Genomic DNA, 25188 nt, shown 5'->3' on the forward strand with positions numbered 1-25188 from the left:
GGAATGGTGGGATGTGAGGGGAAAGTACTGCTATGACAGAAGCTCTGGAATGAGTACAATGGTAGTTCAGGGGAGAAACAAACTCACCTCTTCAAAGGACTTGCTCTACTGTGATGTAAAAATCAGGACAAGAATGTTTTCATAGTAAACTTTTGATAATAAGAAAATATTAAACCTTTGTAGAAATCAGAAAACCAAAACTCATTTCACTGAAAGGTAAAGATTTATGTGACCATCTTTTTTCAGGATTTCTTTCCTAAAAGAAAGGGGCTTGCTATGTGGCTCAGGCTGGCTTCCAACTCAAGATCCTTGGACCTCAGCTTCCCCAGTTCTGGGAATACAGTGCCATAAAGCCCAGCATGTTTCCAGATTTCTGACTGAAGACACAGAAGATTTTCATTCTGTTAACTGGAACTAGACTATTTCATGTTAAAGTATTTATTGTAACAAAATAGTTTCCATTTTTATCTTATATCAAAATTTAAACCTTCAATGATTTGAAATAACCTTCAAATTTTCAACTTTGTTTTAAAATCTGTGGATAAAGATAATCAAAAGTGAAAAGCCCTGAATTAAAAGCCACTCGTTCACCTATCCTCCTCCCCTCACTTACGGGGCCAATGACCCTCTCTCATGAACTTCCTTCCTGTGAAGGGAAAGACACACAAAAAAGTGGAAGAGGTGATAAGAACTGTGGAGAAAGATTTGGCGTTCTTCAGCAGTACTGTGCTTAACAAATTTATTTCTAACCTTACCAACTTTTCATTTATTTGTTTCATGTTGCAAAGGTTGTCTGTTCAGTGGTGGTAAGAAATAAAGAGCAGGGTTTTCAGGATCTGGGGTAAATAGAGGCAGGCCCACACTCCAAACAGGAGTACTTCTAAGCAGTGGCTAGCAAACTCTTACAGATGAGATCTTTCTACTCATGCAGTGAAGTACGAAGTTCAAAGAAAAACCACACATGCACACAATTCTGGAACAGTTTCAGGTAGCCTAACAGCTATGGACCTTAGACAAGATTTTGTTCCAAGCCAAAGATGTGGACAAGCGAAAGGGAGAAGGGGCTGATTAAAAAAACAAACAAACAAAACTACATCAGATTCAGAGTCTAAGATTCTTGTGCAACTACACTAGAAATACGAAAAGTCATAACCAAGTGAGGTCTGGGAATGTTGGTGCCCATTGTTGGTGTCCAATGGGGCCATGCCATTCCCACACAGTGTAACCTTCAAAGCAACCCTTCACTAAACAAGCCATCTTCCCAGACCCCACTGTAGCATTCTTTCCCCTGTGTACAAAGAAACTTCAAAATAAAGTTCATTATATGCCCTGAAGTGCAGCCTGAACAAGGACAGTAAAGCCATTTAAAGAGAAACTGGCTTGTTTATTATAAATGTGGTACATGCACAAAGTAAAAAATTTCAATCCGTAAGACTTTGGTGAAAAGTAAAGTGCTTTCTCTGAAACCAATGTCCCACAATCCTACACCTCAGGTTACTAACAGATTCTTTCCTAAAGCTACATAAAGCAAATGTGCATACACATATACCTCTGAAAAGCAAATGGACTCATACTCAGAAGTACGAACTTCCATTAAGAGACTCAAATGTTAATTCCACTTGGTGATATCACTTCAGGTCTGACTAACATAATAGATGGACCACTGAAAAAACTACATGATGTGAAGCAAGCCAGCGTAGACCCTCATAAGGAGAGACTCCTTGACTGCAGCGCTGAGGTTGTGGGAAGGAGCAACTCCAGAAGAAGGAAATGGAAACCAAGGTACCAGTGAGAAGACCTCAGCTGTACCTCAACTGTACAACCCTCGCACAGAGAACGCCGTTCTGTCAGGATTATCATAGATATGTATTTGCCAGCCTCTGTATTAAAAAAGCTTTCAAGTCCAGGAGTTTCAGATGGATTATGACAGAAATATCTATGAGGAGCCAGCTGCTAGAGCTGGAAGTCTGGAATCATGTTAATCAAGAACATGATTGTAACAATTCCTTCCACAGAAATTAATTCAATCAAATCTACGTAGCAACATAACATGTGCAGATGGAATTATTTTATTGAGGACAACTAGGCATAAGGTCACCTATGAAGATATCTCCTGGTAAAGACCAAGTGCACAAATCATTTAAGATCTTCCTCAAAGGAACACTGCATTGAGGATTACTTTGCCAAAACTCACATTATTTTTAAAAAGCCAAACTTGAAGGGGGAAAGAAACTAACAAGAAAAAAATAATTAACTTACCAAGAAGTGAAACAGGCTGGGTTACAGGAGGGGTGGGCAGATTCGTGGGTGCAGCAGGTGGTACAGCAGAACCATACATTTTCGCACTGTCACCAGACTCGGCGTTTCCTCTAGCCCCAGACACCACTGTTGGAATGGGATTTCCAATAGATAAGTCTTTTGTAGTGTCTTCATTTATACCAGCGATAGTAGCTAAGGAATATAATCACATTGACATGTGAAGCTGAGTAATTAGTTATGTTCCCGGTCAACAATCTGTAGCCAGACCAGACCCTCTTATGTATGGTTCACTTTCCCTCCTCCCCAACTCTGAGACGGTAACACAGAGGAAAGACATGCTTACAGTTTGGGATGCTTATTGGTGGAGTGTGAGGTGGAGGAATGGATACTGGTGGAGTTATAGGAGGTGGGGGTCCAGGAGGAAGAAAACCTAGAATAAGAAAAGTCATGTCAATTCCCACTGCATCACTTCGTCCCACAGCCTATGAGTATTCTCGATCTAGTCAGTGTACCTGGTGGTAAATGCATTGGGTTGAATCCTGGGCGCAAAAATGGTGGTGGTGGAGGAGGAGGAGGAGGAACACCAGGGCCAAAGCCTGGAGGAGGGATTCCCAGGGGAGGCGTGAAAGCAGGTGGCTGGAGAGCACCAACTACAGGTGGACCCGGCTGATGTGGTGGGACCTGGAAGGAAAAATTAAATGCATATTTAGCTGTCCTCAAATATAGTACATGTGCAATGAAAAAAATAAAATCAGGTGCTTTTAAATTTTCATTATACCACTACATTTCTTAGATTAAAAAAAAAAAAAGGTAGGTAACTGTGCCTACTACCTACATGCTACAAATCTAAGCTTGGCTCCTTGGCTCTCTCTTGAAAGATAGGCACTCGCACTATCATTCACTGGCATCCACAGATGATCTGCCAGCATACAACATCCCAAAACATGTTTAAAAACATCCCAAAGATGAAATTTTTAAAAACCGGATAATAGGCAGGTGGTGACGGCTTAAAAAACAGAACAAACAAAAAACCTGCCATGCCCATTTATTTACTGTTTAGACAGAACAACAGTAAGAGTTAAGTTAAAAAGTGTCCAGACGCAGCTGCATGCCTGTAATCCCAGCACCCAGGAAGGCAGAGGCAGGTGGATCTCTTGAGTTCGTGGTCATCCTGGTCTATACAATGAATCCAAAACAACAAAGAGTTAAAAAGCAACCTTTTGAACCTTTAAAGGTTGAACTCATGTTCCTAATATTCTTACCTGTGGAGGTGGCACTGTTATAGGCGCAGGAACAGGAATGGGAGGGACAGGCACAGGCAAAGGCTTAGGTACAGGTGACACTGGCTCTGTGTGGGAGGCTTCTGCTCCTCCATTTTGGGCAACCTCATTTTCAGGCTTCTTGGGGATTCCTTTCCAATCTATGGATTATAGAAATGTGACAACAAATGTTTACTATTTTCATGTATAATTTTAAATATGGAAGTGAAAACTGAATATCAGAAAATATTAGCTTTGTTAAAGAAATTCCTGTTATTTTTAGTAATTACTTAAATTAACTAATATTAACAGAAATATGAGCAGAGCATGTCCAGTTCTAACATGCAAGTATTCTTAGTCACTCCCTAATATTAAAAGGTAACTTAAGACACCCTTCCAGCTCTTTTGGTATTTTCTAGGCAAGTAAAATCCAGAAAGTTCTTTCTATTCTGTATTCCAGGGCCCAACTGGTTAGTTAACTTTGTCTCATCAATAAAGCCTCCAAGGACCATAATGAACAGGGTTTTGCCATCTTATTCTTTCTATCCTGGCCAAGAGTACACGCCAGGACACAGTGGACTCATCTGCCTGAAGAAAGAAAATCCGGCTTCTTCCTTCAAGTGAGAGCGTCCCAGCAGCACCACACTCTTGCTCTTTAAACACCCTTCATCCTCACAGCAATGTCTCCACTAACCTGGCACCTGTAATATTCACGCCCATGAACAACTCAGCTTCCTGGTCTAATACATGCAGGTGTGTCTTCTCTGGATGCTATTATTATAAAGAAATTATCCTGAAGCATGTATTTAAACATAACACAGAGCTGACTATCACCACGAATATGTGGGGTCAAAGTGGGGTTTCGCAAACACACACCGCTTACTGGTCTCGCATCTCTACTCAGAGAGCTCACACGCTGAGACGCTTCTGGTGTTCAAAGTGTTCTGGACGGGGGGAGGGGGAAGGGCATTTCTGCAGACTATGTAGTCTGTTTTCAGGGTGCAGTTCTAACTACTAACCAGCCTCATAATATTTTCCCAGTGTCTCATTTCTCCCACTAGCCATGCTATACAAAGAGGCTGGCTCGTAACTGGGACCTTAACATCACCCCAAAATTCTTCCTAAAGCAAAAATAAACTTTGACTTGTCATATGACCATGAACTGTGAAAAAAAATTAAACACTGCTTTACCTGGATTAAGTGTATCACTGTCCAGCATTCCTCCTTCACAAAAACTCTCCAGTTCCTCAGGTTTGACTTTGTCCCATGGAATATAAGTAACACCAAGTTCAACATCCCAATACTGTTTATAATCTGCCTTTATTCCTTTGTTTAAGGCCCAGGCAATCTACAATCGGTGCAAAAACACAAAGGAAGGAAAAGGCCGTAAATCTTCAGAGTTCAGTATTCTCCATCATTCTAGACAAGGCAGGCAGTGAGCAGCCTGGACTAGCGATCTCTGGATATTACTTAAGATTCTCCTTGCCATGGGATTAGTGGTTTTCCTGTCTTCCCACTTTGCCTCAGGATAGAAATTTCTCCACACACAACCAGCCAGCACAAAACAGAGAAAAACTAATTCATCTAGAAGACCAATCACTGGAGAGCACTTTTCAAGGTCTATAGATACATCAGTATCTTTTTGCAGGATACATCAGGGTACAACAAGGTGCTAACTGCAAGGTAACACTGAACTGGACTCCTTAGAGGATGGCTGTCCTTGTTCTTATATTTTTCTCTACCTCTGTTGGTATTTCTCAGTTAATTCTAAGAAGAAACGGCAAACCTTAAGTTGTGGAATATACACATTTTCATATAAAAATATTTTACTAGAAAACGTCTTTAAAATACCAGTTAAAGGTAGATAGATGCTTTATTGCATGTTTTACTCCCACTACTCAGAAGGTGATGAAGAAGAATTAGGAGCTCAAGATTAGCCTGGGTTATAAGACACTGGTTTATAAACAAACAAACAATTGGATGAATGAATGAATGAAAAATATACACATATATAATTAATTGAGGTGGCTAAACGTATAGTATACATTAAGGCCCAGGTTACATTCCTACCACTTAAAAAAAATTCTTATGATTAAGAATTTTATGTTAGCTGGGCCGTGGTGGCACACACCCTTTAATCCCAGTGCTCAGAAAGCAGAGGCAGGTGGATCTCTCTAAGTTCAAAGGCAGCCTTGTCTACAGAAGGAGTCCTAGGACAGCCAGGGGTGCTACAAAGAGAAACCATGTCTCAAAACAAACAAGTTTTCTGTGTTAGCTTAGCAGTAAGATGACTCCTGGTGGCACTGTGTTATACCCATACATCAGTGCCTCACTTAGCTTCTTGCCAATGATAGGAAATAACAAGAGACCCAAAACCCTAAATGGGCTTCCTTCATCAAACACTCCCCTCAGGGTTCAGAGAACTATGTGGAAGTGAAGGTGGAAAGTTTTAAGAGCCAGAAAGGATGAGCAGCTCCAGGGAAACAGTACTGATGCACAGATGAAATCAAATGAGCAGCATGTACAGGTCCTGCACAGGTCAAGCCAGACAGGGTGCCAGTACTGATACGGGGAAGCTGACAAAGCTCTCACCTCTAACCAAGAGGGTAAATGCAATTCACATCTGCTTGCACAAGAAAAATTAGTTTTTCCCAATGGGCCCCACTGGGCATAATATCCTCAGGCAGGACCCAAGCCCAAAAGTAACAAAACAAACTTTTTTTTTTGGTCTCTAGCTGCTTTATTTGGGCATTTTTGTCTTATTGACCTTTTGTTTATGTTTTGATTTCTGAGTTTTTAGAGGGTATAATGTTTTCTGTGTATTTTTTCTTCTTTGGTTTGTTGCTTGTTTTTTAAAGAGAAAACGCATGGAATTAAGGAGGCGGGGTGGGATCTGGAAAAAGTTCGGGGAAGGAGAAAAGTGTGATCTGAATACATTGCATAAAAAACCCAAACATTTCCCAGTCAAAAGCAAACTAAAAAAATCGTCACATAAAATTTTGTCAACTAACCTGTGATTGCTTTTTAGGAGGTGGCTTTTATATCTCAAGTCATTCCCATGCAGCAAAATTATAGTTAAAAAGAAAATCCCCAACAACAATATAATCTATCCTTTTATAAGTGATAAAAATGTACCTTTATGGATTTCTGGTTCACTTTATAGTTTCCTCGGCTCAGTTTCTGCAGGGCACGGTATGCATCTTGCCTATGAACCATAACGATATAGGCACAACCCCTGGGAGGAATCATCTGTTCAAAATATCTCAGTATTACAAGAGGCAAATTAAAGAGCAGAATGGCCTATCGAGCCTCAGCTGTGCCCCCTTCTCACCAGTGCACAAAGCCTTAGCTCCCAGCACCACCACTGAGGCAGTTAAGAACCTGTAAGGTTAAACTCTTATTAACTCTGGTCTTGATTAAACTCTGAAAATTTTGTTACAGACTTTTCTAGAAAAGCATTTTAACTTAAACACAGCTTTCTGAGAAACATCAACTGCGGAGAATGTTAAGGTAACCAGGAACAGCCCAGCCTGCACCTGTATGTCTATTTTATTATACCTCAGAGCTGAAGGCCTCAGTCTCAAAGACAAACAAGAACATCCCGCCCAGCACCCTTAAGGGAAAAAATACTCACATTGATTGACTCAATTGGACCAAACTCTTCCAAGAGACTGGCGACATCCTGCTGAGTCGTCCGTTTGTCCAGCTGTCCCACCCACAGTGTAGTACTACAAACTAAAAGTAAATTAGTGATTAAAACATTTCATCCTGAGCAGCACTCTACATTATTATGTGTCATTACTGTATGACAATTACAATGCCAAACGTTTAAGTAGAAAATCCCATTTATAGATCACATATATTTAAAAACTAGAAAATTTGGTATTTAGAAATTAAACCAGGACATAAGAACTGGTAAAAAAAACGGTCTCTTTGTGTCCCATGAAACCTCAGGCCCTAACAGCAGCGACAGTCAATAAACATCTTCTACCCACAACATGAAAAAATAATAATGAAGAAAGGTTCATCATTTACCACTTGCAGTTTCTGACTTGATCTGAGGGAGGCCTTTCTGTCGCCGTTCCCTCTCTTTTTCTCGATCCCGTCTCTCCTGAGATCGAGACCGAGGTGAATGCCGGCGCCTGTCCCTGGACCGGGACCGAGAACGTCGGTGGCGGGATCTCCGAGACCTAGAGCCAGATCTAGATCTTCTCCGTTTTGGTGACCTGCGCATTTTCATTATGGCGACGGACAGCACACAGGGCAAGAGGGGAAAGATACACATATTAAATTGATAAAAGAAATACAAGTAGGTGGGTGAACATTTGGATGCGTAAGAATTCAACAATAGGGACTACATGGATAGAATTTAGACAAAATAAACAAGGCTGGACCACCAGTAACTGTATTTTCTGCTCAGCATCTCTAACACGACTCACAATTCCATCTCGGCAGCTTAATAAAAGGCCCATCCTCACATGGAAACACAGCTGCTACTATACCTTTCTTCTGAGAACAACTCCTCTTTAGGAATTAAAAACACAACTGAACTGTGCTCTGACAGTAGCATGGAACTCCTGCAACATCACATACTCATAGGTACTGGCTCAACTCAAAAAAAAAAAAAACCAAAACCATGGGTAAGGTGACTCTAGATTTGAAGAACTTTTTTTTTTTTGTCCTTTTTAGACAGGGTCTCTTTCATATATGCCAAGCTGGCCTCAAACTTCTGATGCCTGAATGATTTTGATTATGGGCCTTAGGCATACTATCCAAAAACTCTACTGACTTAGCTATAACCCCAGACTGAATTAAAAAACAAAATAAAAATCACTATTACTTTTGATACCTCTTCAAATGCCAAGTGTTACTGTTAACACTTTGAATATCTAAAGCTGGGTGTGGTAGACATACCTTTAATCCCAGCACCCAGAAGGCAGGGGTAGGTAGACTGCTGAGTTCAAGGCCTAGTCTATACATTGAGTCTCATGCCAGTCAGGGTTACATAGTGAGACCCTATCTCAAAACAAAAAGAAAACAGTCTAATTTGATCTTTCCAGTTTCCTCAGATGCAGAGCTACAACTTATCCTATAAGTTACCTGGATGCTGACCTAGATCTTGACTTTCTGCTCTCAGGCATGTGCCGCTTAACCTCCGGAATACAAGGCTGTTCTACTTCCATTTCCTAAAAGAGAAAGGGGGTGGGAGAGGAGGAAGAAGGAAGAAAAAAAAAAAAAAAAAAAGAGAGAGAGAAATTTAGAAATCATAAGGGCAAGAGGCCAAAATCTTATAAATGCTGTATTTCTTTGTTACTTGGACAAAATACTGACTAGCCAGCACTGAAGGAAAAACAAAACCTCTCAAGGTTTGCAAACTAAGGGAAAGGATCTCTACCTGTGGAAGTTACTTTATAAATCACATTTTAACAAAAAATCGACTAGATGGTAAACTACACCCTGGTTGAGCCTCCAGCCTTGAGCTCAACCCTCACACGACAGTTCTGTTGTGTGGACCTTTCACTAAACTCTTGGAGTACCAAGTACCCTGTGTAAATGAGCACCTAAAGAACTTCATCACACTGAAAAACTAAAACCGCAAACAAGAAGGAATGTGCATATAAATCAACCTAAGAAAGCATTACCTGCTGATGTGGCTTTTGTGAAAGGGGCTCATTTTGAGGCTGAAAAGTAGGTTGGAAAGTTGGTTGTACTGGTGGAGTTGGAGGAATGCCAGGCTGCGGCATCCCAGGCTGCGGCATCCCAGGCTGCGGCATGCCAGGCTGCGGCATGCCAGGCTGAGGCATGCCAGGCTGAGGCATCCCAGGCTGTGCCATGCCAGGCTGAGGCATCCCAGGCTGAGGCATCCCAGGCTGAGGCATGGGAGGAAATGGAGGAGCAGAGATAAGCCCAAATCCTGGCATCTGTCCATTAGGAGGAAGTGGAACCTTTAAAGAAGAGTTGAATATATTTTAGGAAACAGCAACCAAAATAATTTATCTAAAACTTCAATACATCTTAATTGAGAAAAGCTACCTGATTTCTGTATGTAGAACTGTTCCGCAAACCGGTGTTACATATTCAAGCAGACGAAAGGTCTACAACTCATTCAAATTCTGAGTAGTGATTTAAGATACAGGCTTATTTACACAGGCAGCAACCACAGCTAACTACTCAGCCAAAGAGGTAGATTGCAAATGGTCTGCCTCCAACTTTTTACAGTAAGTAAGCTTTTTATAAGAAAAATGGCTATAAGAAGTGGTTTCTAGATTCCTGAAAAAAAAAAAAAAAAAAAAAAAAAAAAAGAAAAGAAAAAAAAGGTATTTTGTTTGCTAGGCATGATGGTGTACACTGGAGTGCCATTCGTGAGAGATCAGGCTGGTCTACAAATGGAGTTCTAGGACAGACAGAGCTACACACAGCAAGACCTCACCTCTGAAACAAGAGCAGAGTGAAACAATAAACCAAAATTAAAATGCTCTTACAGCGTAGCCCAGGCTGGCCTGAAAGCACAATCCTCTTGTCTCAGTCCCTCAAATGTTAAGACTTTGTAACATCATGTCCAACTAAGCGTATAATTCTAAACATTTTACCAAAGGGCTTTTCGACAAAATTAACCTTTACAATTCCAAACAAAATTCACAATGATCAGGGTTAAAGCTCAACCTGCTGCTTCTGCATGTAGTTTCAGCACCACACCAATACAACTAATCATGTCACAAAATACCTTTCCGAATGATTTATAACCACTCAGATATTGTTGGCAATATGTGCCTAACAAACACAAGGCAGATTATCCTTGTATTTCCTTCATATTTAAATAAGCTGCCTCAATGAGCCATTACAAACCACAGTACCAGGTACACGCTAAGTTTCCAGGCTTCATCTGGGGCCCCTGTCTACACAGACTCTGCACAATGATTATAATGGAGGGAACCAGCTCCTTGTCTTAAAGCCCTCCCCCAATTTACATTCACAGCAAAATGAGCTTACAACAGTTAGCAAAAATAAGTCTAATGACCCAGCCCCTATTTCCTGGGACACCCAGTGCTATATGTGCTTTTGTTGCATAATCCAAACTATCTATACTACCCAACACCAAGAATAGAAAGCTCTGTACAGGAGGCACTAATCACAGGGCACGAGAAAGAGAATCCGGTAAAGGAAACCCCTGCGTGACTAAGGAGCTTCTTTGAACAGAGCTGTAATGTCACTAAACTATTTTAACTAAAATATTATTATTAGACGAACATGTTATGTTGATAAACTTGTTGTAATTAAAATAAAAAGCAACTCAAAATAGCTGCCATTCCACAGCTCTCACTGGAGCTACAGTTCTCCTTAGCAAATCACATAGTAACAAGTATTCAGAAGTAAACGGTGTGAGAACAGAGCCTGAGTGATAAACGCAACCCAAGGAAAATGCCTGTACCTGATGGTGCATTGCATCCTGCTGCATTCCCATAATCCGAGGCTGAAACTGGTCCATATTCTGATGCTGTGTGTACGCTGGCTGCTGCATGCTCTCTCCAGGATATCCACTAAAACAAGGCACTCTTATTACTCATTCAAAGGACTTAAGACCCGAAGTCACACTGCAGAACGCCACTCAGGAGTCACAGGAAATCAACAAATACAACATAAAAGCCACATTTTAAAATTCTAACTTTGATAGGAAAACTATTCTTGCTATGCATTTTTCAAATAAAATTTTATAAAATACAGACTCCACTGAAGGGGGCTGGAGAGATGGCTCAGAGGCTAAGAGCACTGGTAGTTCTTCCAAAGGTTGAGTTCAATTCCCAGCAACCATATTGTGGCTCACAACCATCTAAAATAAAATCTGGTGCCCTCTTCTGGCCCACAGGCACATGCACAGGCAGAACACTATAAATAATAAATATATCTTAAAAAAAAAAAAAGACTCCACTGAAAAGCGTTTTTAATCCTTTTTGTTGCTTAGATTCTGCTTTTTAACTGTTACCAACTATCAATGAACTACAAAGAAACTCACAATGGCGCCTGTGGAGAAGGGGGAGAGGTGGCAGAGGCCGGCAGAGCAGGAGCAGCCGCAGGTGTGGCCACAGCTGGTACAGGAGGTGCAGCAGCAGCAGGCGCTGCAGTGGTGAGAGCAGCAGTGTCCTCTTTCTTTGAGTCTTCCATAGCTTCTGGCTCATCATCATAATCAAATCTATCAAGCAGCTTCTGTAATATGTACAGTAATGTTCCATTTAAAACAAAGACTGAGAAAGAAACTCACTACTATGTGTGTAGACAATTTCTTTTTCTCCTGTACATTCTGGGGAGTTTGGTTCAAAGACAATTTTAACATGAATGACATGTTAGAAAATAATACAACTTTAAATTTACTTTCCTTTTTCGATTATAGTGCCCTCCCCAGTATTATCTGCTTATTTCATACTAAATTTATCAGTACTTATCTAAAATACCCAATTGCATAGACTAAACTTCTGGAACTCTGTGTGCATATACACAAGTGCATGCTTTCAGGCAGCTGCAGTGCAGCACTCTCCCTGTATCCGTAGAGATGCGCATGCCCATATGCTGCTCAGTCAAAAATATACTAATGTAATGAGGAGAAAATTAAAGTATAGATAGAACAGGGCCAAGAGTCTCTTCAGCTGCTTGCTGTAATAGCTTCTTTCTCATAACTTCATAGTTCACACCAATTACCACAAATTTTCATTAAAAAACAACAACAAAAAAAAAAAACAAACCCATACGTTCAAAGAACTAGAATAGAAAATTTAAAATAAAATACACTGGGCCAGTGAGATAGTTAGGCGAGTAAACTGCCTGCCATGCAAGACTGACACCTTTGAGTTCTATTCTTAGAACCCAAGCAAAGGTGGGGGAAAAAAAAAAGGCTTAACAAAATTGTCCTGACTACCATGGCATACATAAATCATTCCCATATCATATAACTATGAAAAAAATTAAGCTTAGCATGCGGTGGTGCATGCCTGTAATCCCAGCACTAGGGGAAGCACAGGTAGGCCGAACTCTGTAAGTTCGAGGCCAGCCTGATCTACAAAGTCCACGAAAGCCTAGGCTACCCAGAAAAACCTTGTCTCAAGAAACTAAAAAAAAAAAAAAAAAAAAGAAACAATAGCTTATTTGAAAGAGGGAATACAATATACTGAACAGCCACCGTGGTTTCTTTTAAAGAGATTATACACATTTTTTTTGTAATCATAAAAAAAATCTACAATATAGATCTGATTTCATATTTTATGAAATCAAGGCTCAGGAGATTAAGAAAACTTTTCTTTCCAGCAATGCCTATTGTGCTCATGGGTTTCCACCTCAGGTATCTAACTCATTTTCTCTGTGCTGTTCCACCTAGAAACTCTGCTGTGCGTTATGAACAGATTTCTCGGTCACAAAAAGAAAGGGCTTTCCTTTGACAACACGCACAGAACTACACCGTGTGGAAGGTGTTTGGTGGCACAGCAAACTTCTTTACAAAAGAGCAATTAGTATTTTCTGAATATAATCAGGCATTTCACAGTTTTGCATATACTGACTTACAGTACCAGTAACACACATTTATTTGGTTTTAATATTTATACATACTGATCTGGTAAACAACTTGAAGCAAGTATAAAAATCTCTGGTTCATAAAAAATTTTGGTGGTTTAGAGGAAATGGAAGATGTAGGAAGATCTTAGTGTTCCTGGTGTCTAGCTTACAACAGACTTTACATACACGAACAAACACACACACCCCATACCATCACCGTCAACAGAGAATTTCTTTTTGCAAACAACTACTTCAGGAAAACCCAGCAAGATAAAGGTTCCCACCACCATGTCTTTACTCAGTATTTCCTACCACTGGTATCAGAAGAAAAGCAACAGGAACAGATGTTGAAGAGAATTTGTCAAATTCAGTACTGCCTAGAGAAGTAAGTAGAAACCTAAGCATTCAATACTGTGATAGTGACAAAATAATATAAACACCAGCCTTTCATCTATGGCATTATTAACAAAATTAATAGTTAATAAACATCAAAAAAAATCTAGAAATCAAAGGATAAATGAAACAAATTTCCTAAGGCCTATACAAAGAAAACCATTTACTTACTAAAGTAAATGGAGATTCTGTAGAAGGAATTCTTAGTACCTCCCAAAGCTAAAGGAATGCATTCATGGTACGTCCATCAGACAAGTATGTTGTGGTGGGTAATTTTGTGCTAACTTGGATATCTAATATAGTTACCAGCTGTAACGTCCAAGCCAATAAAGATGTTACTGCAGGAATAAGATGTCGTACATCAGATATAACTTCATCAATAGACCTGGACTGTAGCAGATTACCCTCCTTGACAAATGAGTGGGCCCTAGACACAATCTTTCCAACAAGAAATGGGGTTTCCTGAAAGCTTTATGAGGCTCACAGCACAGACCCAGCCTGAGATTATAGTCTGTTGCCCTTTGGAATGCTCTCAGGAAGGTCCACATTGCTAACTTTGCATGGATTTACAGCCTGCTCATCTACCTGAAAATCCAAGTACACAAAATAGAGCTGCAGAGACAAAAGAGCAGTTGAGAGCAGGGCTGTTCTTCTAGAGGACCCAGTTCAGTTCCCAGAACCCACATGGTGGCTCAACCATCTGTAACTCCAGTTCCAGGGACTCTGACCCCAAAAGGAACCAGGCATGCACACGGTTCTCATATACATTCAGACACATAAAATAAATCTAAGAAAAGGCTTCCCATCCACCCTCCCACGGCTACTATTTGTGGTTTATCTGAGAACCCATATGTAAGGCCATGAATACCACAAGTAAGCATAAAAAGAAATTAAGCACAGGGACATTTGGAAATAAAGCATGTGCACATGTGCTAGGTAATCAGCTGTGTGCACATGCTAATGCTAAGATCCTGAGTTCAATCCCCAGCACCAGCTATATGTTGCAGAAATAAACATGGGTGTGACAAGGCAATGTCCAAAAACAAACAAAAAAACTGAACATGTAAGTCAAGTAAGACTTGAAGGTAAATAAAAAATACAAAGAGTACATTAGCTACTTAATAATATATATACAAATAATATATATATATACTTAACAAAATCTTGAACCGTACTGTAAAATAAGACTCCACTCCAGAAGTACTAAAGAGACAAACATAAAACATGAACAAAGAGATTTCCAAATGAAAACAAGGGATTAATATTCAAAACCATATATACAGGAACTTATGCTCACCTGTACATGGAAACAGACCCACAGGCACACATCCAAACAAATCTTTTCAAAGCGGTCTAGAATAGCTTCTTTCTGTTTTATATCTCTAATCTGTTTTCCCCTACAAACACACATTCCTTACTCTTGTGTGTGTGAAAGACCAGGTCTATGCTGGATATTCTTGTGTCTGAGACTTGGTTAAACTGGGTGCCCAGCAAGCTCTATGTTGCTTTTGCATGGATACTAGGGATGTGACCTCGGGCCATTACGCTTGCACGGCAAGCACCTCACTTACCACACCATCTCTCTACCTCTGTTTACTCCTTTTTCACTCAAAATTTAATCCAGTCTTTCTCAAAATCAGTAGTCACTCATTTATCACTAACATTAATGAAAACTGGCATTTGCCTACCATACTGATTATTAATAACCGGTGATAAAATTTTTATATATTAGACAGAATCATAAATTTTAGAGGTCATGAAATCAAATGTGTCATTTACTACTATGATTTTAAAACTTGTTTTTTTTTTTGTTTTTGTTTTTGTTTTTACTGTCAAACTGGAATAAGAACTTTTAGACACTTACAACCCTAACAAAAAACAAGAGACAAAAGAAGGGCTGTTTGATAAAACCCTACAGCATCCACACCCCTGTGGCAGTATCTTAACCATGCCTTCTAGGCTTCACTCTAAGACAATCCCTATAGGCTCATGTTCAACACTTGGTCCCAGCTGGTGGCATTTTGAGGACGTGGTGAACATTTGGAAGACGGTGAGTAGCTGTAAGAAGGCCACCAGGGGCATGCTTCTCCAAGCTTCACCCGGTCCCGGGTCCTTCCTTGGCCCTCCCGTTGCTTATTCCACTTTAAGCTGAAGAGGCTCATCGCCACGTAAGCCTGCTGCAACCATGGATTCAACCTCACATACTAGGAACCGAAATAAGTCTTCCTTTTTTCAATTTGTTCTCCTGGGTACTTGATCACAGCCGCACAGAAGCAGAGTTCCGAGGGGTGCAAAGGCCCACCAAGTAAGCAGAAAGACATTGGAGTCCCCTCAGGACTCACATCACAGACATGGTAACTACAGTTATCACAGCAACAGCTTGTCTATCAGAAGAAAAATAGATAACCTCTGATGCCTTGTCTACTGGAATCTTGATAGCATTCACACTGAATGTAGACAGACCTAACAATAAGGATCAAAACAGAAGCACAGGCCCATAGTACATTACTTCTGGAATAACATACAACAAAACAGTAAGCATCATTGCTAGGTACAAGTGGGGCTAGTGAAGAATTTCCTTGTGTTCACTTTTCTTTATTCTGTAAACTTTTTAATAGCGAGCCTGCATCACACACCAGGAAAAATAAACATTTTGATGTTGAGGACAAAAACTCATGAAACCACAAACAAAACCAACAACCCAGAGAGGCTACAGAAGAGAAGGCCCACAATCCACGCTGGGTAGGACAGACAGTGGGATGATGTGAGAAAAGCGTACCTTGTCAAATGCAGTTTTTTGCTCAGGTGGTTGTGTAGGAGCTGTCTTTAACTGAGCTGTGATAGCCTGAACCTGAGCCATCACAGCACTGTCAAGGGCGGGAGACTGTGGTTTTGGAGGTTGTTGAAAAGTCTGAAGGATCTGCTGAAGCTTAAAGAACGGGAAAACCGATAAACCACACAAGAAAGCAGCATCGTCAAAGTTAATTTACTAAAAAGAGAAGAATCTTCAGAGTGACTGAAAATAGCACAGGCAATATGTAAACTGGGGAAGCGTCCACCTTTTACTAATGGTAAGTAAGGTTTGTGAATCAACACATTACAGCATGCATCGCTTACGGTTAACAACGCATGCTGACAGTCCCGAAGATACAAGCGAGGCTCAAAGAGAAGAGAAACACATGGAATCCTAACAGTAAGTTTTGTAGAATACAGAAAATTTCGCTCCATATAATCTTGAGTCCATCAAAAATACTAGAATTGTGAGCAACAACACCTGCCACTCCAACAGCTCAAGTTCTTCCAGAAGTATTATCGCTTCCTTATTTTCACATTCGTATTTCCCTTATTAGCCCTAACTCCTTTACATTAGCTCCCTAACAAAGGCTACTCTGGTGGTAAAGACATTTCCTCCAGTCAAGGTGCATGCGAAGAAGGCATGGGAACAACAGCAGCAGCACCTCGCTCAGTGAGCACCTGATTATTAGGCAGCTTACCTGCTGGCCTTGAGTTGTCTGAAACAGTTGAGCCACAGCAGCAAAGGCATCAGGGCTGGGCAGCTGTGGTACGGCAGGCATGGAGTTCGTGGGAGCTTGTGGAAGCTCAGAAGAGACTTTGACTGGGGGTGGAGGTGAGCCTAAAAAAGCAAATGGCATCAGGCCTCAAAAAATCAACACAATTCCCTTCTAAAAAGCCTCTTTTTTAAGTTTTGCTGCTAAAAGAAAATCCTATCCAGTTTAATGTACAGAAAAATGAATAGGTTGCAGTTACTGAGGCACATACTATATGAAAAGAGTGACAAACGACATATTTCCATTTGAAGTAAGAATACAGGAAGCAAAATTTTACCTGCCAAAAGCAAACTCAAGTCGTCGTCTTATGTGAAAGTTCTACCAAATTTTTCAGGCACAGAAATTCTATTCGTTTTTTTTTTATATCTGTCTTTTGTTAAAGAATCAAGTTTTTCACACAATATATTCTGATTATGGTTTTCCTCCCCCAAACCCTCTGAGATCCTCCCTCCCTCCCTCTCCTTATGCAAATCTACACCTTTTCTATCTCTCGTTAAAAAACAAACAGGAATATAAAGAATAATAAAATATGATAGAACAAAAGCAAATAAACTGACAAAACAGACAGGCAGAGATGCCAATGCACTGGCAGGAATTTGTCTCATGACCAAACGTGCCACTGTACCTTCATTGTTGGTGACATTTTCTGCTACTGGAGCAGCATTACTGGTTCCTGCTGCCATGTCCAAAAGAGGCTGAATAATTTCAATTTTGAATACTCCATTTTTTTGCCAAAGATTTAGCACACGAACTATTTTACTCTGTTACATGCAAGAAAATGAATATATAATAAATATTTATAGAAATAATTTATCATATCTGATTTTAAAGAGAATTACTGTTTCATAACATAACGGAAAAAATTACTCAGAATTATTAGCCAGTTAAACGACTCTAATTAACCTTTCCTCACCGGTATAATCTAATGAAAGGAACACAAACAGAATATATACCTAGCAAATAAAAAGAAAGGTATTTGATTACACTGTCCTTTACTAAGAGTTACAAAGAAAGACACTATGAAAGCCCAATTATCTTAGAAAAGTTTCTTCAGGATGATCAAGGCAGTATTTAAGAGACTGGCTGCATGTGTGCACTCAGAAAGGGGAGACTGTGACTCTGAGAGGCCCAGTACCCTAGCACAAAAAGAAAAAGAAAAACAAACAAACAAACAAACAAACAAACAAAACCAAAAAGAAAACCAGCCAACCAGTAAACTGGCTGATAATAGAGGGAAACGCTGTTTGTGGCCAAGTAAACATGAAAAAGATACAGACAAAATTCATTTTTCATGGTTGTAGGTTTATCTCCTATTCAAGGGTCTTTTTATAAAGTACAACTTAAGGACCACCTCTGAGAACATACACACAGACTGCAACACCCACAGTGTTCCTCTTAATGCACACTGTCTCCATCCTCATTCCTGGGAATTGCACCCAGGATTCCATGCGAGAGTGGGCTGTTCTGACACAGAGAAGAGATGCTCTGCACTGTGAAGAGTGGGGTGGAGTGGGAGCAGGGCTAACTGTGGCCTTCCGCACCTCAGGAAAGGGCTGGTGAACTATTTCACACCTAAACCTACGTATCAGCTGGCCTTTTTCTTAGGGTTTTCTGTGAATCTCAAGTCTAATACAGGAACAAGAAGGAAGAAATAAGCACTCTCTCTCTCTGGCTTGGCCAAACTGCAAATAAGCCCGTTCCTTTTTCTGTTTCACAATTTCTTTAGGAATTCAGAGAAACTAAAGCACCAGGTTAAGTGAGTGTTAGCAATGTCTGTTGTGTAAGTCCCACCTACTTAGAGTGCACATCACTGTATTTTCATGTTTCTTCTTTCTACATTACACTGTGTGTGTGTGTGTGTGTGTGTGTGTTACAGAGTCTGACTACAGATTAATACCACTTATGTGCCTGTGTGTTGGGGAAGAATTCTCGGCCTTTTAGAATGAGATGAGTATTTTCCCTACCACAGAGCTGTTCTTCGTCCATTTCTGTAGCTAAGGCAATCCTGCAGCTACTAAGTGCTGAGATCAAATACATGTGCCTCCATGCCCAGTTGGCAGTTATGTTCTTTAAAGTAAGACAATACTTCCTAAACAAACCTTTTAAGCTTCTCTTAACTGAAGAATATTTAACACGAAATATAACCTCTCTAGAAAATTTTAGTGTAAGATACAGAACTGTTTTAAGTACAATGTTGTTTAGCAAATCTAAGAACTTTACCTTCCTAACTGAAGTTTCAGACCCTATTCTTCAGCAATCACTACTCTGCTCAGAGTCTCTAACTTTGGTTCCTTCTGCAATTCAACATTACAAAAGTCCTTGTGCAGAGGCCATGTGACTCTCCCATTTCACAAGGAAGAATAGGAAATGACCACTGCAGAAAAACTGCACTTAATACTCAAGAGTTTACTACTGAAGATATTATTCAGTAAATAACAAGCTTCAAACAACAGCAATTTAAACATATAAAAAGAAAATAAACTCAATAAAGACACAAAATTTTAGAAGTCATTAACTATACCTTATCTTCAGATGGACAAAGATATAAATATTGGAATGTAGCAGTTATATTTTTAGAGAATCTTGGCCCAAAAACATCTTTATCCGTTCCAAACTGATGACGAGACTGTCTCACAATGGAGTCAATGACATATAATCCTGGAACCTTGTATTCTGGTTTACACTGCAAGGGTAAAGATAGAAAGCTGGTATAAGAAAAAAACAATCAGTGAGCGTGGTGGGACACACCTTTAAGGCCAGCATCCCAGAGGCAGAGGCAGAAGCAGGTGGGATCTCTGTCTACTTATTGAGTTCTAGGCCATCCAGGGCTACAGAGTAAAACCCTGTCTCAAAAAAAAAAAAAAAAAAAAAAAAAGGAGGGAAGGAAGAAAACCCAAACTAAACCTGCTCACACGTATGCTGCTCTACATATCCATCGTCCACTGTGTAGAAAGTACAAGTGTTCCAGCCATCTAACTGGCTGTCAGACTTCAAGTCTGTATATAGTCACATTCTTTGACACCAGGACTTTGTTTCCTTCAGATCCTGACTTCTCTCCAAAACTTTCCAGAGGCCATTTCCAACATACTGTCCTACAAATTCAATTATGAGCCTCTAATTCAGTAATTTTCACCTTTTGAAATTACTAAAAAATACTTTTAAACATGCTAGTTTTAGTTAAAGTGTATACCAGAGAAATAAAAAGTAAAATGAAAGGTTATTTGGGTCTACAAACAAATTACAGAAAAACAGGCATTTCTGTAGGAAAGGGCACAGCCCTTCATGGAAGACAACTAATTTAGCAACAAAAATCTTTGTGCTAAAGAAAACAAGATAGACGTACATTTTCTTTTAAGGTTAGTTACTGAAGCATTTTTCAATGCAAAGTAAAAAGCTAGAAAGATAAGTATATACTAGCTAAATAAAGCATAACAACAATTACACAGAGGGCTATTCTGCAGATGTTTATAATACATTCAGTAGAAATGCAAGTCAGCAACCAGTACTCTGTCCATTTTCCTTACAGATGTACACACATATAACAGACCATAACCAGATTCAGATGTATATGGCAGAGGAGGCACACACATATATAAACCATAAGTAGATCCAGGTGTACATACTGCAGTAACTGGAGGCAGAGGCAAACATGCAATAAATGTTTCCCATTTGCTTCTTGCCCTTTGATCTGCTACTACAAAAAGCTTCTGACATAAACACCTACTATGTACTTCATGGCACAAAGGCAGGTCAACAGATTACAACTTCAAAGACTGCCACAGTGGTGGCACACACCATTATTCCCAGCAATGGAGGCATAAGCAGGAGGACCTCCAAGCCCAAGGACAGCTTGGACTACAAAGCAAGTTCCAGGACAGCCAGGGCTACAGAAAAACCATGTCTTAAAAAAACAAAAACAAACAACAACAAAAACAGAAAGAAAGAGAGGAAGACAGACAGACACCTAAGACCATCCTCAGTTCTCTACTGAGAAAGACATGGTAATCACGCACACTTTAAGACAACATTCAACCACACAACCAAAACAGTTTAAACATGATAGTAACAGGAAAAATAAAAAGTAACTCCATCTGAAAAAGTCACAGGAGAGCGGATGGGGCAAACGGTGTAGAGCAGGCAGGCAGCACCCTGAGGCTGGAGAAGGACCCCGACAAAAAAGCAAAATTCTCTGCTCAGCTACAACAGAAGCCAAGTGCCGTGCTTCTCGCCAATACTCAAAATGTAGCAGTAATAGAAAAAAGTACCTTTTAAAACTTCTCAATGATTAAAAACTATTCAGTAACTATTTAAAAAAACATTTACTGTATGTGTACAATAATGAAAGTTACCTTTTTGATGAATTTTTCTACTATCTGAACAACATGCTTATAAAGCTGAAAAAGAACAGAAAATTAGCCAGTTTATACATTTCCTATAATTCAAAACCTTGAAATTTTCAATTAAAAAAATTAGCAATTACTAGAAAAAATTAATTAGAAACAGTTCAAAAATCAACAACTGCAAAGAATCTTGAGAAAAGAAATAATCAGAACAAAACTACACACTATACAAGGCTAATGTCCTTTCTTAATTCCTCAATCTTTAGGCAGCGAGACACCAGGCTATGTCAACAGGGCCAAGTTAAACAATAACATTTCTAAACTGCCATTTACCACAACATTATCCTGGGTCACAAAGCCTGTAAGAAGACAATAATGTCTCAAAGCCAGTTTATAAGGACTAAAATATAGGGAAAGTTCTATGAATGGATGTCACAATGCAAATACACAGTATTATCAAAAACCTTTAGCAAAACTTAATTCACAAAATAAATTCTGATGTTTAACTGTATTCTTTAAAAAATTCAAAAGCAGAGTTGGCAAGATGGCTGAGTGGGTTAGGGTGTTTGTTCCAGAAGCCTGGCAAACTTGAGTTGAATCCCTTGAACCCACATAAAGGTGAAAAGAAAATAAACAAAACAAAACAAAATTGACTTTAAAAAGTGGTCTTCTAACCTCCACATGCATGCCATGGCATGTTCCCACCTGTCACCAATAATAATTAAACAATCAAAAAGTATTTCTTGGGTTGGAGAGATGGCTCAGCGGTTAAGAGCACGGTCTGCTCTTCCAAAGGTCCTGAGTTCAATTCCCAGCAACCACATGGTGGCTCACAACCATCTATCATGAGATCTAGGGCCCTCTTCTGATGAGAACACATATATGCAGGCACAGTACTGTGTAAATAATAAAGAAATAAATCTTAAAAAAAAAGTATTTCTAAATTAAACATTTTATTCTTACCTTAATGGCTTTAATAGCAGCTTTAGTAATGAGAATCATCTTGGCTCTAGAGATGGGAGGTTTCATATCCATAAGTGAAAAGAGCTTAAAATACAAGAAATACAAACAAGTTAAAAGACAAGGTAAATTCAGAGGTCAATTTCTCTTATTTTACAAAGAAATTTATACCAATTAGTCAAGAGAACAAACCTTTCTAACTACGAATCTCCCAATTTGCCCATGTAGCCTACATCACTTAACTATTCTAGACATCAAATGTATGAATGTAGAGACAAAACATTAAAAATGTTACAAACTAACCAACAAAATTAGTGTACCAAAGAACTAAAAACCAGGAAGGGAAACAGAACACCTCCTTCTGAACTAAATGTGGCAACAGTGTGATTTTATCAATGTTTAGTGTAATTTCAGTTCCAAATCTTATAACCCTAACATTCATTTAGATAAACATATTAAAGTTGATAAATTTAAAATACCATTATAAAGTTCCAAATATCTGTGATGGTAGTGTGAAAATTCAAAATTTCTTAATGTAAAACCTAGGCCACCACTTAAGAGTCAGAACAGTTTAATGCATCTTTATGACAATCAGGTAATCCCATAATGCCAAACACCATATTCTTTCCCCCAAAGATTAAATCCAACTAAGACATTAACAACCACAGTCCAAAAGGGTTATAAACATATAATCCTGAAATTAAGTGCTGCTGGAGTGATGTTTTTGTGCACCGTGCAGTCAAATACCGAGTCTGAACTTTGGTATCGTCATTATTATGAAGCATCTCTTGTCTTAGTATTTTATAAACACTGTTCTCCATTACCCTTTGATTGGTCGAATAAAGAGCTGAACAGCCCATAGGTGGGCAGGAGAGGAAAAGACAGGACTTCCAGGGAGGGAAGGATGTCGCCATCAGGGCACAGATGAAGAAGGAGGTGTCAGGGCGAGACTAAAATGGCAAGTAACGGGTCAGGTGGCTGGGAAGTAAGCCAAACCAGTATTGTCAGGTTAGAAAAGACGACGCTGCCCAGCTCAGTGCCATAAGCTAGTAATAAGTTTGAGTCATATTCAAAAGCTAGGGCAGGCCTAGGAAAAGCATACACTTACATGTGGTACCCAATGTGGGGCTCAAATCCTTGGCCCTAAGATTAAGAATCTCATGCTCTACCAACTGAGCTAGCTGAGCTTCTCACCCAATTGAAAGTGAGAATAGGTTAAGATCATTTGCTTTACCAGATACAACTGCAGGTTTTTTCTTGCTCTCTGGGAGAGTGCCAGTCTCCTGAGGGAAGCTTCAGAGGGAACTAGCTACTACAAGGCTGGACTAGTCTTTCACACCTATACCCAGGATGGAAGACCACTTCAGGACCAGCAGGGACCTCCACCAGAGTTTCTTTTGCCTTCGCCCTGCCCAGGCAGAGTTTAACTGGAGAGAAGTGTCGGGTGTGGTAGTACATGCCTTTAACCTTGGTACTTGAAGACAGAGGCAAACAGAGCCCTGTTAGCTCTAGCTCAGCCAAGGATGCACAGAGTCGCAGGCCTCAGAAATAAAAACAGGTGGGGAGATGGTTCAATAGCACAAGGACCGCATTTGGTCCCTAGACCCACATGGAAAGTGGTGGTCGTGGGAGATGGCAGCCAGACTTAGTGCACGACACTTGAGGCTGTCCTCTCTACATATACTCACTCACTCGATCAATGTTTAGGCAGCACTCAACTGCGGCATCTAAGAACTGTCACCCGAAGAGTCTAAGACTTGCCACGTCTAAGTGCCGTCCAGCACATTTCAGGTTTCTGAACATTATCCACCTGTAAGCCATCTCCATTTCCTTCCAGCCAGCACTGTCTCATGTGTGTGCTGCCATGCCATTCTGACTAGACAATACAATGCCAGCTGAAAATTGAGTCTCTTCCTAGGGTAAGCTTCCCTACCTGGCAGTCTATCCTACATGTCATGATGTCAGGTTTCTTAAAACTAGGAACACAATGTACCTACACATATACAGTGGTTAGAAAAGGCACGGGATAAAAAAAAAAAAAAAAAAAAGAAAAGGCACGGGATGATAGAGGCACTACTATAGTGGCCAGACACTCTAAGCAGAAAAGGTGGAAATTTTTTATATGTTAAGAAAATGAAAAAAACAAAACAAAACAACTTCAGGTATTTCATACAAATCCATTTTCTGAAGAGATTCGGAAACCCCAAACTGACAAAGTCAATTACAAAGTCCTGAGCAGTAAGAGAGCACACTGATCTTCCAGGGAATGAGCTTGGTCCCTGTTCCCAGGCTCAGTGGCTCACCAGTGTAAAACTGTAGCCTTAGGGGATCCAATTTCCTCTTCTGGCCTCTCTGGGCACCTACACTTGTGAATGCTTGTGTTCGCACACACATGCACACAAACACACACACTTAATCTTTTTAAAAAGGTTCTCCTTGAGAACAACACTAAATAAAAAAGTAGAAAGGACACGGTAATGGGTGAAGCTATGTAAATCAATCAACTGAGACAAACTTAACGATTTCAATTTAAAATCTCAAAAAACTGGTTCATAAATATCCAGCATACATTTACCATCTTTTCTATCACTGTACCTTGAGAAAAAGGGGCTACAGAAAAGTCAATCCATGGATCTCACGTGTACAATTTACTGAAGCCTAACCTAGTATCCTCTAATGCCTCAGATTGTACCTATTTATTGAGTAATTTCAAGGTAAGCAAGTCATTATTTTCTTTAAAGTCCAATGAACATACAAGACAGCTGCTGCTTCCAAGTAAAAACAAATTCTCATAATCATTTTAAAAATTAAAGCAGACAATCACACAGCAACAACCAATATCTGGAGAAAAGATTATCAAGAGATGCA

General features: G+C 39.8%; 1 protein-coding gene across 4 annotated transcripts in view; it reads right to left on the minus strand.

Moving 5' to 3' along the window:
- Scaf4 (SR-related CTD associated factor 4) overlaps positions 1 to 25188 on the minus strand; it is a 56188-nt gene that overhangs the window by 11428 nt on the left and 19572 nt on the right. Inside the window, exons 2-19 of one of the 4 annotated variants that reach the window (XM_021660894.2) lie at positions 22324 to 22407; positions 21370 to 21414; positions 19542 to 19703; positions 17646 to 17781; positions 16946 to 17085; positions 16231 to 16380; positions 11530 to 11720; positions 10948 to 11056; positions 9161 to 9463; positions 8631 to 8704; positions 7554 to 7744; positions 7153 to 7253; positions 6654 to 6767; positions 4710 to 4866; positions 3522 to 3679; positions 2772 to 2940; positions 2603 to 2689; positions 2260 to 2385 (exon numbers count right to left, since the gene is read on the minus strand). In XM_021660894.2, the coding sequence (XP_021516569.1) occupies positions 2260 to 2385; positions 2603 to 2689; positions 2772 to 2940; positions 3522 to 3679; positions 4710 to 4866; positions 6654 to 6767; positions 7153 to 7253; positions 7554 to 7744; positions 8631 to 8704; positions 9161 to 9463; positions 10948 to 11056; positions 11530 to 11720; positions 16231 to 16380; positions 16946 to 17085; positions 17646 to 17781; positions 19542 to 19703; positions 21370 to 21414; positions 22324 to 22407 (2497 nt within the window). Of the gene's footprint in view, positions 1 to 2259; positions 2452 to 2602; positions 2690 to 2771; positions 2941 to 3521; positions 3680 to 4709; positions 4867 to 6653; positions 6768 to 7152; positions 7254 to 7553; positions 7745 to 8618; positions 8705 to 9160; positions 9464 to 10947; positions 11057 to 11529; positions 11721 to 16230; positions 16381 to 16945; positions 17086 to 17645; positions 17782 to 19541; positions 19704 to 21369; positions 21415 to 22323; positions 22408 to 25188 lie in introns of all 4 variants that reach the window. The other 3 variants (XM_021660892.2, XM_021660893.2, XM_021660891.2) reach the window with 3 other exon arrangements.

Source organism: Meriones unguiculatus, chromosome 17 (genome assembly GCF_030254825.1).
Source record: "Meriones unguiculatus strain TT.TT164.6M chromosome 17, Bangor_MerUng_6.1, whole genome shotgun sequence".
Taxonomy (NCBI): domain Eukaryota; kingdom Metazoa; phylum Chordata; class Mammalia; order Rodentia; family Muridae; genus Meriones; species Meriones unguiculatus.